Source organism: Zerene cesonia, chromosome 10, assembly GCF_012273895.1.
Source record: "Zerene cesonia ecotype Mississippi chromosome 10, Zerene_cesonia_1.1, whole genome shotgun sequence".
NCBI classification, from domain to species: Eukaryota; Metazoa; Arthropoda; class Insecta; order Lepidoptera; family Pieridae; genus Zerene; species Zerene cesonia.
Window position 1 is genome coordinate 8,864,785 of NC_052111.1, and position 16,418 is coordinate 8,881,202.

The following is a 16,418-nucleotide window of genomic DNA, read 5'->3' on the forward strand; positions in this document are numbered from 1 at the left end:
GTAATAAATGTTATTTGCAGTTAACAATTTTCTTTTTTCTTTATTACAATATTTATGGCAAGACTAGGTATATTATGCTCCTAATTAACATTGGAGATATTTTTTTGTTAAAAAAATTTAATATACTAAACAACAACACAATCTCAATTCAATTCAATTTTTTGTTAATGGCAATTTTGCTTTGTACAATTCTGCCAGTATCACGTTGGGAAGATTATACACGATTTAGAAAATTTTTCTATATTAATTGATGTCAATCAAATTGCAGATATACCTAAAACAAAGAAGCATACACAATATATAAAAATACACAACAAATCAGTCACTAATGTTAGTCTTGACAGATAGTATAAAATAAGAGTTAATTAGAACAGACAATTTCACCTAACACAATCTCTATATTAACCTGGGGACTGTGCCCTCTCTGGGGTTGCCGTAACAACGTAATTGTGCAGATAAAAAACACCTTGGGGGTCCTTTATAGGATTTAAATGACAATTTTCACGCTGAGCTACCTTTGTAATACAATTGTTCATTGAATTATGGCGGTATTTTGCACGTAAATTGAAATTTTACGTTTTTATACACCCTTTATAAGGATTAATTCCGAGTTGAGAAAGCCAGTTTAGAATCAAGCTAAAAGTAATTTTGATGAAAAACCTCACATTAGGTACATAATGTATCTCCCTCCTTTTACTAACTATAAACGTACATATTACTGATTTGATTATTTTTCTAAAAAAAATCTACACAGCCTGTATAGCCCAAGCCCAACAGAAAATGGTCTACATGCTAAATTCATAAGTAAATCAAGTCAAAAACCGAAACCAAAAGGCGAAATAATTGTACTATTGCAATAAAATACGCACCCTGTATAGCCCCAGCCCAGCAGAGCCAGAAGAGAGCCCACTTGGCGGTCCTGAAGCGCTGCAGCCAGCTGGGCCGGACCACCCCCCAGCCGCACCTCAGCGCACGCTCCTCTGGTGACAGATGTGACGCAGCGTCTTCGTCACCCTGGCGAAAGGCATTTAAACCATTGTACTCTGTATAGCAAACTCAAAGCAATTATCTAATAACCAGCTGTTGCCCGAAGCTTCACCCGCGCGGTCTCAATAAATTTTCATTCTACAAAATTTCATCCCCTATTTTATTCCTTCGGGGGTAGAATTTATCAATTTTTTATTTATTATTTAGTTTAAGATTTAACAAAAAACTAAACCACCTTCATATTGTCTGAACTAGATCAAATTTAACTATTAAATCTGTTTACACAGTCGAAAGATGTAAAACAAAAACACAGTTGGATTAATAACCTCCTCCGTTCTTGAAGTCGGTTTAAAAACGCTACGCTGGTACTTAAGGTACTCAATAACTATTCAATGCAATTTACTTAAATGTATTGTTAAAAATTACACAGATAAGTATTTATAGAAACGGACCGTTGTTAAAACGTTGAAAACGTACGTTAAAGAAACGTTAATTGAATTTGAATGCATCAATTCCTCAAAATAATGAATCCTCAATTATAAAATTAAATCCATCTGGGAGTAAATTTAGGAATTGACCTGTGTTAAACCAAACGCCGCCATCGTGAGATTTAGTTTTACTTAAGAAATGTATTCTTAATCTCTTTAATTCCTAAAAGCCAAAACAAGTTCCACTACAATCACGTGTAATCAATTCTCCAGCTTCCTCCCAACCACAAATTTATCCCCAAAAGATCCTCGCTACCAACACCCATCCCTATAAACCAAGACAGCTAAATCATAAGCTCGTTGCAGCAAGTCGAATGATACAACAACGGGCCGGAACTAATAATAAATAATAATGTCACAAACCAGATCAAGATTTAATGCCCTGAATGCACCCACATTTATACTTGGTCCTTAATTAGATCGAGTGTACTTTAGGGTCTAAAAATTGTACTTGATCGTTTTATGGTCTCTCGTACTGTGTTGTTGTTGAATGAGGCTATTGAAATTCATATAAATGTTGTTCTTTTTGCGATTTCTTTAACATATATTATACATAATAGGTACATATTATATGTTTATAATAGCTGACAGTGAAACCTTTGGAATAAGTTCTTTATTACGATTTTAATATTAATTCGTAATATTTTCTAGACGCTATAACTAAAATAGTTATACTTTTTATGATAATACTTATGTGATAATAATAAAGTTTCTATGAATAATTAACATAACTTTGAAACCCAAGTTGATACTATTAACTACAATGTATGGATATGGAAATATTTGCCTTCCAATAAAAGAAACAAAAACTTGTCTCCCAAGCATCAAGCAAAGCCACGCGCTATAGCTAGTCACACATAAATATTATAAAGGACATAGTGGGCGGGCTTCATTACTCCAATCGGAATTCATTGGAGGACCACTTGGCTATTTTTTGCTACACTTATACTGTCGAGTCTAATTTGTATGAAATTGTAATACGGAAATATCCTATATTTGTGGATTGAGAATAATACCAGAATTTGTATACTATATAGTAACTACTTATTATACGCTTTTCAGAACTATCGATACATATAACCAAGGTGTTCTCGTAATAATAGGTAGTTATTTATTAAGATAATTTGTTATTTAAGAGGGATAAATGATTTTATACAAACTGGGATAATAATTCTAGTAAGCAACATTCACGTCACTAGAGTTTCAGTTACATCTACCCAGATAAATAAGTTGAATATTTATTTATTTATTTATTTTATTTATTTATTTACACTTTATTGTGCTGGCATACATAACGCATCCTTAAAATAAATGACTTTAAACTAAACCAGCGGGCAGCCTTATCACTAAAGAGTGAACTCTTCCAGGCAACCAACTGTGAAAAAGAAATATATAAAGGAGGAATACATTTAATACTCTAATAATCCAGTACCATGAAATACAATTATGAGTTACACTTTCACATAATAAATCGCTTAATCTAATAAATAAGAGTAAATAAATATTCAATTGGTACTTAAAGAGATCGGTATAGTCGTATATCATATGAGAATTATATACGTATCTAATAATTATTTCTTAATAAAATTAAACCGTCTTCAAGTCGTCATAACTAGACCAAATTTTAGCAGGACCACTTGGCAAGCAGCAGCTTTCAAATAAAAGAAGACTCATAAAGATTCATTCACCCAGTAGAAAGATATGAAACACTAAAAATACTGTCGAATTTATAGCCTCCTTCGTTTTTGAAGTCGGATGAAAATAGCTATATTCATTTACAAATACATTAATAATATGTAATGAAATCATTTAGTAGTCACGATTAAAAATTAAATTTATTATACATTAAATTTATAGTAATGACCATACAATATTATAGCAACATAACAATTTCAGGAATACCGAGACGATCGACTTCCCAAGTCTTTGTATTTGTTTTTGTGCGAGTTTAATCCTAGCAACACTAATGGAGATAATAGGATAAACATTAAATTATTGCATTGTCCCCGATTCTTGATAAGTGTACGAAGTTTGAATAAAATCTGTCCCTTTAAAGTAGGCCAAATTCGAATCTAACAAAGTCGGTTACATACAAACATACCTATAGGATTTTAAAGAAATTAAAAAAATATTTTAAGGTCCATAATTTTTATAGGCTTAGTGTTTTCGACCCCTCATCTCTCACACTAGGTTAGACTATTCGCCAAGTCAGGAAGTCATTCAAGACCTTAAGAGTTCCGTTTCAATATTTATCTTTTATAAGGTCAGACCAGACAATACACAGGATACCTATTATTCCATAGAAGTGTACCATTTATACGTGCTATGGTTGAATTGGTGTTGATAAGATTTTTATTATGCACGTGCGTTCTTATTTTGAATGAATCTATATTTTGTTGGCAGTTTTTTTTTCTTTTAGTTTTTAGCAGACACTGACAACTACTCATTTATATTTTTTTCGTGTTTTTTGACGTATAGGTTACTTATTATGCCAAATAAAACCTATCAATAAATTAAATCGTATTAATTAAACTCTATTATATTCATTGTATTTATATTTAATTGTGTTTTTTATAACAAAACAATTTCCACTGCTACTTCTAAGCGAGAGATAGTAAATAAAATTATTTAGGCATATAAATTACAGTATTTACTGTTTACACAGCCCTCACAGCCTTCAAAATTTAAATAATTTTACGTTTATTATATAAGAAGTTCAGTTAAACAACCTGTTATTAAATATTTAAGTAAGAAATGTGAGTGAAAGGTTAGATATTTTAAATACCAGAGCACTTAACAACTTTATTATTGTAGAGTTATATTTCAAAACACAATCTGTAAAATTGTTACATGTTTTTTATTTATATACATATTTTTATGTTGTGTGGTTCGCCTGATGGTAAGCGCCCATGTACATTCGCAGAGATAGTGCCTCTGCGAGGGAAGGGAATTTATTTAAGGAATGGATTTAGCCACAGGAAAGAAGGAATGGACTAGATGATGTAAAGGAAACAATTTGTTCAATGTATTTGAAAAATAAATTAATCCATGACGTTAAATTCGTGCTCGCATAGAAATGTTAAGATTATCTCAAATTTTATTGATATATTTATGGAGTTAAGATTATCTATTTATTTTATATTTCTATCATATAAAGCAAGGTTATATTATATACATTAGTTAGTAGGTTCTAGAATTCTATCCTTCACTTTGTATCTGTTTTCCACATAAATTATACGTTGGCTTTTTTTCATTCTGTTGGCATTATTATTCTTGTAAATAACATCTCTCAATTATGCTGAAATTTATTAAATTAAAGCAAGCTTTAATGCATCAAATTTAAAAGTACTTTAATAGAAATTTAGCCAATTAATGAACGATATTTTCATATATTGTACCTACTAATATTTGTTGTAGGTACTACGAAGGTTCGATTTAATCATAATTTTCATATAAATAAATACCTCCTTAAGATAGGGGTTGTTGAAAACTCATTGAACAACCCCGGTCAAATCTAATGATTAGCAGTTATAAAAGAATTTATATCCAGACTTTTTGAAGGTTCGAATTTAATTAACTTAGCCAGATTATAAATCAATTTTAATTACGAAAACATTAACAAATTTTATGTTAATTTATCCCGTTTGCAACCGACTTCAAAAAAAGGAGGAGGATATCAATTGGGCTGTTTTTTGTGTTTTTAATCTCATAATTAATTACTAGTAAAACTAATTTTTTATGAGTCTTTTTCTGTTTGAAAGCTGATGCCTGCCAAGTGGTCCCATTTAAATATGGTCTAGTTCTGACAATTTGCAGGCAGTTTTGCTTATTGCGTAAAATAATAATTTTATCACCCTTAACGAGAAAAAAACTCTTTAAAAAGTTCAGTAGTTTTTGCGTTACATACAAACATAATAAATAATTACCACGATCATTAAACCTAAAGCTAAATACAAATATAACAATACCATTCTTTTGCCGCGGACTTTTCACCGTTCAAAACATAGTTCGGAACTTTCCGTATAAACGACCACCAGAGGGCGACACTGCGTCACCAACCCCTCGCGACAGACTGAATGAAAACGTAGCGTGCTACTGTATATAAACAAGATAGGAACAGAGTAAGGGAACACAGAGGCTGGGGTCTTCACACCTTACAAGTTTTAGGGTGGAAATCTACGTACGGAAGCATAAAATTGTAAAATAATAAAAAAGCTCACACAGTTCTGAAAAACTTAAAGTTATAAGTAACATTAAATTGCTGTATTAAGTTTATGTAATTTTCCTAGGACACAAAACTGTATTTCTTTTATAAGCTCGGTTCATTTCATTTTAATATTTACAGAGTAGTAATATATGTCCTATGTGCCCTGTAACTGGGTATTTATATACTGGCGGACCCGGACTGGCCCCGGCTTCGACCGCAAAACTATAGCCTATAGCGTTCCGAGATCACATAATATAACTAACGGTGAAAGAATATTTGAAATCAGGCCTGTGGCACAAATAATATTATTAGTAATTACATATAACCTGAATATAATATATGTAATTATAATAAGTATATTTAACCTTTTAATTTTCTGCACTGAAGAATTCGTGTGCTACCTACCTAATCATTTACCTACCTTGAGGCATCAATCCTACCAGCAAATGACAGACCATATGCCGAATCATATAAAAACCCCTACATATTTTATTCCTGAGATCAAACTAGAGAAAAGTGTAAATCAGGCACACTATACACAGCACTAAATAATATCATTCTTTGGGCATATTTAAAACAACAAAATGTAGATACATTGGTCCAAGCTAGGACAGCCAATGAGACGCTGATACGGTTCAAATTAATAAAGCAATATAAGGGATAAACTTTCTCTGTCAAGCCAAACTAATCTATACGCATACGACAGCGCACGCGCGTCAACTTGGCGAGCTTTAATTTAATTCCCAGTGAAACTGAATGAGCGCCATATTTTATTTTGGAGGGAAATTAAGAAACGTGGAAACATCTGTTTGCGCCGCTACTCGCTAGTGACGGTTATTACAGGAATGCTTTTAGTTAAATAATAATTTTCATTAACGCCTCGATGCTGTGGGAGCGCTGTCATTTGTAGATGTTTTGTATTCAATGGCGCGTTCGGATGTTGGCGCGAATGTAACGCAATTTGTATGTAATTATGCATGTTTATCAAGATGCTGTAGTAATGAACTGTTGGATTTAGATGGGAGAAATGATGAGGTGATGAATTTGCTCCCTGACACAGGGAATCGTATTATAGGAGGAGAGATAACGTTATTCTTTATTGTTTACGATGATAAATATTTTGGTATTTATTTAGTTAGGTAGCGATATCGTTGTTATTAATAATAAATTTATTTGACATTAGGGAGACAAATGCGACCACAACTCAAAAAATGGATGACCATTTAAAAAAAAAAAATAAAATAAAATAATCTAGTCAACAACTTTTAGTCGCACACAATAATAAAATAAATAAATTTACATTAACACGAAGCCAGTAATTTAAATTTTATCGTGTGTATTATATATTCCGAATCTATTAAATGTGTTTCATATAGTCGAAGAGCCTATAATAGTGTTATAAAACTATTATTCTTATCAGACACGAGTACTGTTTCTGAACGAATCAACTGTTTGGATTCCATAAGCAAATGGCAAAACCAACATTTATACTATTACAGTCAAAATTGACAAAACTTTCAGATCTTCACTACACACTATAGTCTATAGTCTATGCACTATAGTCTACAGTCTATACACTATAGTCTATAGTCTATAGTATCACATTTAAAATTTATGGTTTGATTGTTTTTTTGTTTCACAATATCCTTTAAACAATTTACGCCTTCAAAATTATTTCATCTACAGAACCTTTTAGAATGTTTTCTGGTCCGACACTCGCTTAGAGACATTTTTGTACACAGGTCACGTCACAACGCGATGTCTTTTAAATGCAAATTTATAATCTTTAATACTAATACATCCTTACGGTGTCGTTAACACACATAGATGCTGTTATAGCATAAAGATACAAGGCTATTTAATTGTATTATGTAGGATTAATTATTTATAATAATAACAAAAAACTGTAGAGGTAGCCATATATCATTTTTGTATAATAACATAGTCTTTAAATATTAAGGGCTTATATCATAGATATAAGCAAATATTCTAATACAATTCGAATTTAGTTGAGTTTTCTTTTCTTATGATGTGATCGAAATATATAAGATTTCTTCCATTTATGTAAACTGGAAGAAAATTTCATTAATTATGATCTTAAATTAGGGTTTCCAACCAAAAAACACAGGACAAGTCGCATGCGTCAGTAAATTTTAATACAGAGGCATTGTTTTTATAAGACTTTTCTTTATATATCAATATAACTAGATTTTTAAATACAGAAATCATAAATAATATTGTATAAAAAAGAAATGATTACGACATAAATAAACTACAGATTCAATTAAAATAAATATTACTCTGATAACATATATTTAAACTTTAAGAGTGCATATGTAGTTATATACCTGGTAGTTGCCATTCCTCCTGACTGTGGCCCGCAGGTCGATGGTATGGAAGCCATCGTCAACACCCTCGAATGCCCTGTTCACACAGCCTCCAGTCTCCGCCGCCATTATGCTCTGGAAGGACGAAAATTCCCTCTAACTAAATATATTTTCATTCTCATTCACTTATACTAGCTGCGCCCCGCGACTTTACCCGCGTAAGTCCGTATCCCGTAGGAATATCGCGATAACAAGTTGCCTATATGTTATTCCAGTTGTCCAGCTATCTACGTACCAAATTTCATTGCAATCGGTTCAGTAGTTCTTGCGTGAAAGAGTAAGAAACACACAAATCCTTACAAACTTTCGTTCCTGAGATAAGTGCGTTGAAACAAACAAACAAACTCTTAAGCTTTATAATATCAGTATAGATTAAATCCCATATGAAATCCGTTAAACATTTTTAACCCATGTAAATCTCCTTCCAACACACACTAGCTTAAGTGAACCAATTCAAACACACACCAACAACAGAGCATGCCATCCTGACAATGAAACCGATGACAATGCCACAATGGCTGGGAATCAGGACATGCGCGCGCGCATACCTGCGCACGCCTTTCTATTTAATTGCTGACGTCACAGTGACTATAAAAGACGAGGTAGGGCTCGTTGTTATTTTCACTTGCATACGTCCAGGTCAGGTTTGGTTGAAGAATTTATGTTTTTGACATTTGAGTTTTAGCTTAATATGGATTTGTTGCCATATGTTAGGAACATTCATTATTTGTGAAGGAATTTTTAACCGATTTCATATAAAGAATGAGGATGGAGGAGATTGAGGTTATCAATTCGATTGCATTTCTTTGTGTTTTTATAACCTCATAACTTTCGACTGGGTGAACCTATTTTTTATCCACGGCGGCTGTAGTGATTCTACATAATATAAATCAAATTCGCTTTCTCTGTCCCTATGTCCCTATGACCCTAATAGGAGGCCTGTGTCCCAGCAGTGGGAACATATATGGGCTGATGATGATGCCCATGTGTATGGTTAAATCTTTAAACTACGCAACGGATTTTGATGGTTTTTTTAACAGATAGAGTGACTCAAGGGAGGTTTATATGTATAATAACATCTATTAAATAGACCAATTATTTTCGCATCGCATGGCAGGCACCAGATTTCAAATGAAAAAAAAAACAAAAATCGGTGCACCCAATTCAAAGTTCTGAGGTAACAAACACAAAATACAGACGAATTGATAACCACCTTTTTTTTGAATTCGGTTGTTTTTACAAGTTACAAGAAGTATTTAAGTGTTCATTGCGAATCAAAAGAAAACCGATTGGATCAGACGTGCACTTTGCAGGTTTTTCTGATATCTGATATAGAAATTGAATTCACAGAATAACCCTTGTCTTACGATACGCAGAAGTCTTATGTTCTTCTATATAAGTCTTTCTTATTAAAACAATATCACCATATTTATATACACTATCTACAAAGTTCTCTAGTCCTTGATTAGTACAATTATATCATACTTTTCCGACTTCAGAAAAGGATATACGAACGGATTTTAAGCAAAATGAAAGTTTCGTTTAATCGACAAATAATCAAATATAAGACTGCAAGAGCCAACATTACGTTTTTTTATTTATATAGAAGATTTGATATTTTCTGGCTTAGTAAAGTAAAAAATTCATTTATGGGAATTCTATAGTATAAGCGTATACCTTGATACGCTTATACTATAGAATTCCTCATAGTAATCGTTTAGTAGTGCTAAATTCAAAAACTATATTAAAAATGCATTAGTTCAGAGAGCCTACTATAGCATTAATGAATATATGGAAGATGACAATCCATGGAATGTTGTCGCTTAAGAACCACAGGTCAGTTCATTGGCATCATTGTTATGTACATGTTATGTAGAATTAAGATGTAAAATTGATATTATTTTAAAAGAGCAGCTACAGAGTTTCTTGCCGGCTCTTCTCTGTAGAAACTGCTGTCCGAACCGGTGGTAAATGTTATAACTGTGTAATATTATGACGATTCAAAAGTGCTTCTATAAGAAGTCTAGTTGAATGAATAAATATTTGAGTTTGAGTTTAAATGCGCATTTGCATGACCACTTTTTTGCAGGCGGTTAATGTTTGCATATGATACTGAATTAAACAGAATCAGCTATCAAGTAACAATAAACAATAATTCAAAGCGAAGTCGATTATAATTTATTCAAATTGCACTGATTACACGCGATAAGAGAACTCTTTTATGGTATGTCGGTAATTACCATACTGATACGAACACATGCGCACTAACACACACACACTTACTTTTTGCTTTGTCGGAACAGTACATGAATGCCTTATCATAATTTATATCTCCGGAGCACTTAGCTAGAGTCCGCCGGTTTTGGTTGGCAAAATACTATTAGCAATTCGTCCCAGCTTCGTCCGTAGTACACAAAGAGCCCATGTCTACATACAAGTATCTCTTCTTTATAATAGTACATGTAGTATTTTATTAGTAGTAAAGATTATACCCACTTTCCTAGTTATGTCATATTGTGATCGACAAATCTATTGGAAATACATTTTACTAGCTGCGCCCTTCGATTTCACCCGCTAAATCCGTGTCCCGTTGGAATATCGAGATAAAAAGTTACCTATATGTTATTCCAGTTGTCCAGCTATCTACGTACCAAATTTCATTGCAATCGGTTGAGTGGTTTTTGCGTGAAAGAGCAACAAACACACACACATTCTTACAAACTTTCGCATTTATTATATTAGTAGGAAGTAGGATTATAGTTGGAAGTAGGATTAGTAGGATGTATATAGTTATAAATAGGCACGATTATGGTTTTATGCTAGTGTTTTCTCCTATTGTAAACTAATAGCGGCGTAGGATGCCACGTTCGCCCGTGGTACTTTAAAGTTTAAATATAGGCTTTATCACTCTGGTATCGCGATCGGGAGAATTTTAGCGATCTACTAACTCCTGAAATTAGCGTGTTCAAAAAAACAAACTTTTCAGCTTTATATTATTAGTATAGAAATGAGAATGTTTGATTTCCATTAAAACACATTTAGCTGTTTAACAGTCTAATAACACATATGACACACTGAGAGTTTTTCTACGAATACTTATAATCAAAACCTACATACGCGCTCGAAGGTCAGTTGTAATTACTCCATATAATGATTTATAACATTATAAGCCCACTGTGTGTTACACAATTTTATGCGGAAATTATTCTGATCTAGATAAATAATTCATTTATATGGCAGTCGAATTGCGTTCTGGTAGAATGCATTTCACGTGCACGATTACGTCATTCGCTGTTAAATCTTTTGGCTACTTATTACATTTATTTAGATTTATACTAGACTAACTGAAAGAAAGAAAGAAAGAAAGAAAGAAACATTTATTTGTTAGGGACAGCACAACACACCAATGATAGAAATTATACAAATAAAGAAATAGATACAATTACACAACATAAATATAGAATTACACAAACGAAAAATACCAGCATCAGAAATGAGGAGTGTGTCATAATGACCCCGACAAAAAGGAGACAACTCAGCCTATGCTGCAATGTTGAGAACATTGACAGCGCTGTTTTTCAGTGTCCCCAACTGTTTGCCCCGGCTTCTGCCGAGGTACAAATGTAGGCTGTGTCACTCAGTGAAGACGCAGCTTTCTAATAATGTAAGAATTTTTGACATCGAAATAATAGTTTTTGTATAAAAGAACTATAAACATACACACGATTCATCTTCTTAATATTGGTAGAGAGTATATTCCTATTTAAGACCCAGCACCATGTCACATTGTCTCTGGCGTAGTGGGTGCATATAAACAACGTTGGCCACTTACCAAAGTCTGTGGTATACTTACCAACAGTTGTTGCGATGGACTGTTTCCACCTTTGCATAAAAATCGCATCTGTTCTCTTCTTCTATGCATATTTATTGTTACAAATGGCTGATGGATTTTTTTGTCAAAACAGGCGAATGAAGAGGTCGAAATTCGACCACATGATATATTTTATCTGTGATATTACTAAAAGATAATATATTATATTCTCATGTACAATACTGAACTTATACGGATGAATTTTGTAATAAACATTTCATAGAACCTTGGTTAAGGCCTAGGACTTCTTTGGGGCTTATACCCTAAAGAAGTCCTAGGCATAGGTAAAAGTTAAGGACTATCCTACTAATATTATAAATGCGAAACTTTATAAAGATGTGTGTGTGTTTGTTGCTCTTTCACGCAAAAACTACTAAACCGATTGCAATGAAATTTGGTACGTAGACAGCTGGATAACTGGAATAACATATAGGCAACTTTTTATTCCGCTATTCCAACAGGATATGGACTTACAAGGGTGAAACCGCGGGGCGCAGCTAGTACACTATACGATTCTGCTGGAACTAACCTGATTGTAAATTTGAGAATTTTATTTATTTTTTTAATTAGAATTCTTATAGAAGCACTTCTGATAGTTATATTACATAGCTTTAACATTTAATATAATAAAAAAAAGTGAAGTCCCGTGTCCCCTACTGGGGTATGGGGCAGATGATGTACATCCGTTTCACTGATCGATTTTCTTTTGGGACAAGTAGGTGATCAGCCTTCTGTGTCCTGCCAGACCGAGACATTTTTTTTTTTACGTCCCCACCGGGAATTGAACCCAGGACCCCTCGGTTCTACGCTCACGCGTTAACCACTGTACAAAGGAGGCGGTCAATTTAATATAATATAGCACACTTAAATAAAACAAATTCTCCCAAGAGAAGTCGTGCAAAAAACAAGTTTTGATTCATTCCGAAATCGTTCTTTTTAGAATTCCGTACAGTTGTCCGTTTGCCGGTCTGTCCGTCTGTATGTCACCAAGCCGTATCTCATAAATTGAAATTTTCAGAGATGATGTATGAACGATGTACATCTTACGACAATTTCTACAGCTTATTAGTATGGAACCCTTAATTTTACGAAACCGTCTTAACTTCTTATAGGTACAGTATGAGATTCCAGACTAGACGACATTTAAATTCTAGGTAGTTTAGTTATTCAAACGCGTATTGCGTAGGCATTTATTATCCTTGCAGGTACAGCACAGCATATCATGCATAGAATAAGCTAGCTGATTCTTTTCCTGCCATTAAATTCTTAGCTTCTACTAGCGGTCCGCCTCGGCTTCGCCCGTTGTACATATATAGCCTTCCTCAATAAATGGACTGAAAGTATTTTTCAAATCGGATTAGTAGTTCCGGAGATTAGTGCGTTCTAACAAACATATCTTCAGCTTTATAATATTAGTATAGATTAATAAAATAGGAAGAGAAGAAACAAATAGGGAAGCGTGTTGGTTTGTTTGTCTAACACGTCGTCAGTGTCGGCGAATTTATCTTTTTTTTTTTGTTTGAGGCGAGAGTGTGACATGGCTACTTTTAACCAGAGTGAAACACATAATTCCTATTACAACGCGAGCAGACGGAAAGCTAGTCGCATATAAATCTAAAATCCCAATAATCTTATTATTTAGCAATCTATCTTCATTGTTTTGTTATGCCTACTAATGACTCAGTTTAAAAACCAATAATTGTTGTATTAGATAACACTTCTACTTAGTTGACTATTATTATGACATTGTTTTCAATTCACATTAGGTAAAAACTAAACAGTTGGTAGTTTATTCAAAATCCCAATAGACTTGTTTCAAGATCAACATAAAACAATATTAGAACCTGTGTAATTATAAATTTAAATAAAATTACCTTTTGATTACAATATCATCCTTTTCGTAATATCCTTTACACAAACATCATTTTAAAACTTACACGCACGCACTTTCACAGATTATAACAACATTAAACTTATGTAACACACAGAACACAGAAGAGTAAAAGTGAACGGCGCGCAAATGCGATTCGAATTTTGAATTTATTTTACGCGCGAAACGTTTGCCTTTTCACCTGTCGCGCGATAAACTGACAGTGGCGCGCGCGCTCCTAGTGACGTTCGAATTTCGAAAAAAAAATCCACAGTTGCACTAAAAATCAATACCAATAAAAAAGTAATATTTTATTGTGTTGGATCACAATAAAATAGAAATAGCGATTTGCTATTAATAGATTTTTTTTAGGCAAATGAAATCACTCATACAAATTTTAATAAGAATACTAAAAACTTAATTAATTACAATGAATTCTTCATTTCCCGATATAGAACATAAGATAAAATGAATAAATATAATTTTTAAGAAAAAAGATGATTATTGAAAAATTTGTTCAATGATATAACCAATATCATTACAGACAAATGAGTCTAACCTATTTAGTTAATGTTTACACAAGTGATTACGACTATTACCATATTGATTACATCGATTCTACCTATCATCATTACTTTAAAATTTAAATAGAACATTTATTATATCTAACTTAAATAAATATTATACTTGCATAAATTACACAGCTATAATACGCCTATACCAAATAATGTTTTCCCAGCAAAAAAATCATGATCCCACTAAAATCACGTTAAAATATAACAACGATCGATAGAATTTTATCGATAATCACACCTCACTAGACCGGTCAAGGACCGGGACCAACCTGTTTGACCGGATATGTAGGGTGGATAGACGCAAGAAAATTATGGATTTTTATGCATGGCTACACTAAGAAACTTTAGACGCCTAATTAGTACCTAATATTCAGTAAATTGTGGGATATTTTAATTTGTGGGAACAAACGAACGGTAGCATCCGTCTTTTTTATGTTTAACAATTAAAACTATGGCTATTGTAATCTTCTTCTTATATATAAAAATCAATTGCTGTTCGTTAGTCTCGCTAAAGCTCGAGAACAGCTGAACGGATTTATCTTATTTTGGTCTTGATATGTCCGTGGAGGTTTAGGGAAGGTTTAAAAGGTAAGAACGATAAGGAAAATATGTCGGAACAATATTCTATGGCGTTGCGAAGTTCGCTGGGACAGCTAGTCCATAATAAATATAAAGATTCATGCTAAACATGCCATGCTTAGCTTTTATTCGAGATAATCAAGGGAAGTGTAGGTGTAACGCTTGCTTCATCCCTCAATGGTATAAAATATAGCTTTCTGCCGTTTGTGTGTCTGTATGTATCTTTGAAATTACGCAACAGATGGGCGTTTTTTAATAGATAGTTTGAATTAAGAGGAAAGTTTATATGTATAATAAGATAGAAAACAAGGGAGGGCGCGGGAAAGGGTGTTGCAACGAATTTAACGCGTGCAAAGCCGCGGTTAAAAGCTAGCTATTGCATAGTTAATAATTAAAAAAGGTATTTTGAATTTTGACATTGTATTTCTATAGTGAAACATCTTAATAAAAAAGTATAGAGGCCGACACTCAAAAATTTATTTTAATTTTTCAGGTGAAATAATTTTCATAATTAACTAGCATACCCGGCCACGCTTTGCTGTGGCTGAGTAATAATTAAAAATATTAAGATTATAAATTATTGGGAATTACGAAATAAAAACTATCCTATATCTTAATTTGGAACAAATTACACATAAAATGCTAAATTTCAACAAAATCGGTTGATTAGGTGAAGAGTTCATTGGGAATATACATCATGACACTGTTTTAGAGTTAGACAATGTCATGCATATTAAAAACTCTTAGATTAAATGTCTTGTTGGAGTGTTTATGTTTGACTGTGAATTATAATTTAAATATACATGAGACACAAGCATGATGTAAACAATACGTGTTGTCCGTGGCCTTTCGCATAAAAACTTTCTCAAATTCATCGTCACCACAAAGTATAATAGTTACATAAGTTTTTGCCTTTTTAGAAATATATATAAATACATATCCATTAACGTCTGTTTGTACACACTTAAAAACGGTTGCACTTGGATAATTCATCTAGCGGTGAGTAAATATTTGTATCAAAGACAATAAAAAATGTATATATTACTAAACATTTGCTCTAATATGCTGTGGGAAGTTTACATTAGTTTGATTCATAGATGCAAATTATAATCATTTCATTTTTATCAAGATTCCTGATAAAATCCATCACTAATTCATTATTTTTCATTGAAATTAGCTTCGCTATAGCATACGTTTCCGCACAGTTTTTATAAAATATTTCATCAATTACAGCATAACGTTACGATAAGTAAATAATTAATTAATTCACTCTGAGACATAAAAATATAGAAACTTTATAGTAGGTAAATTGTGGTAGTGTTTTGGAAAACACATATGGCAACAAGTTGGTAGAATACAACTATTGTGAATTAACAAGTTACAATTAAAAATAATTTAAACTTGAAATTTAATAAAATCCATCATCATTTAATCGTGTTATTTAAGTGTAATCG

General features: G+C 32.6%; 1 protein-coding gene across 3 annotated transcripts in view; it reads right to left on the reverse strand.

The window, feature by feature from the left end:
* The window catches only part of LOC119829434 (solute carrier organic anion transporter family member 4A1), a 46,430-nt gene extending 32,407 nt beyond the window's left edge, over positions 1-14,023 (reverse strand). For 2 of the 3 annotated variants that reach the window (XM_038351922.1, XM_038351923.1), the window contains exons 1-3: positions 13,815-14,023; positions 8,031-8,144; positions 870-1,014 (exon numbers count right to left, since the gene is read on the reverse strand). In XM_038351922.1, the coding sequence (XP_038207850.1) occupies positions 870-1,014; positions 8,031-8,138 (253 nt within the window). In that variant the 5' untranslated portion in view covers positions 8,139-8,144; positions 13,815-14,023. Of the gene's footprint in view, positions 1-869; positions 1,015-5,443; positions 5,544-8,030; positions 8,145-13,814 lie in introns of those variants that run through there. The other variant, XM_038351924.1, reaches the window with a different exon arrangement.
* Positions 14,024-16,418: the final 2,395 nt, after the last annotated feature.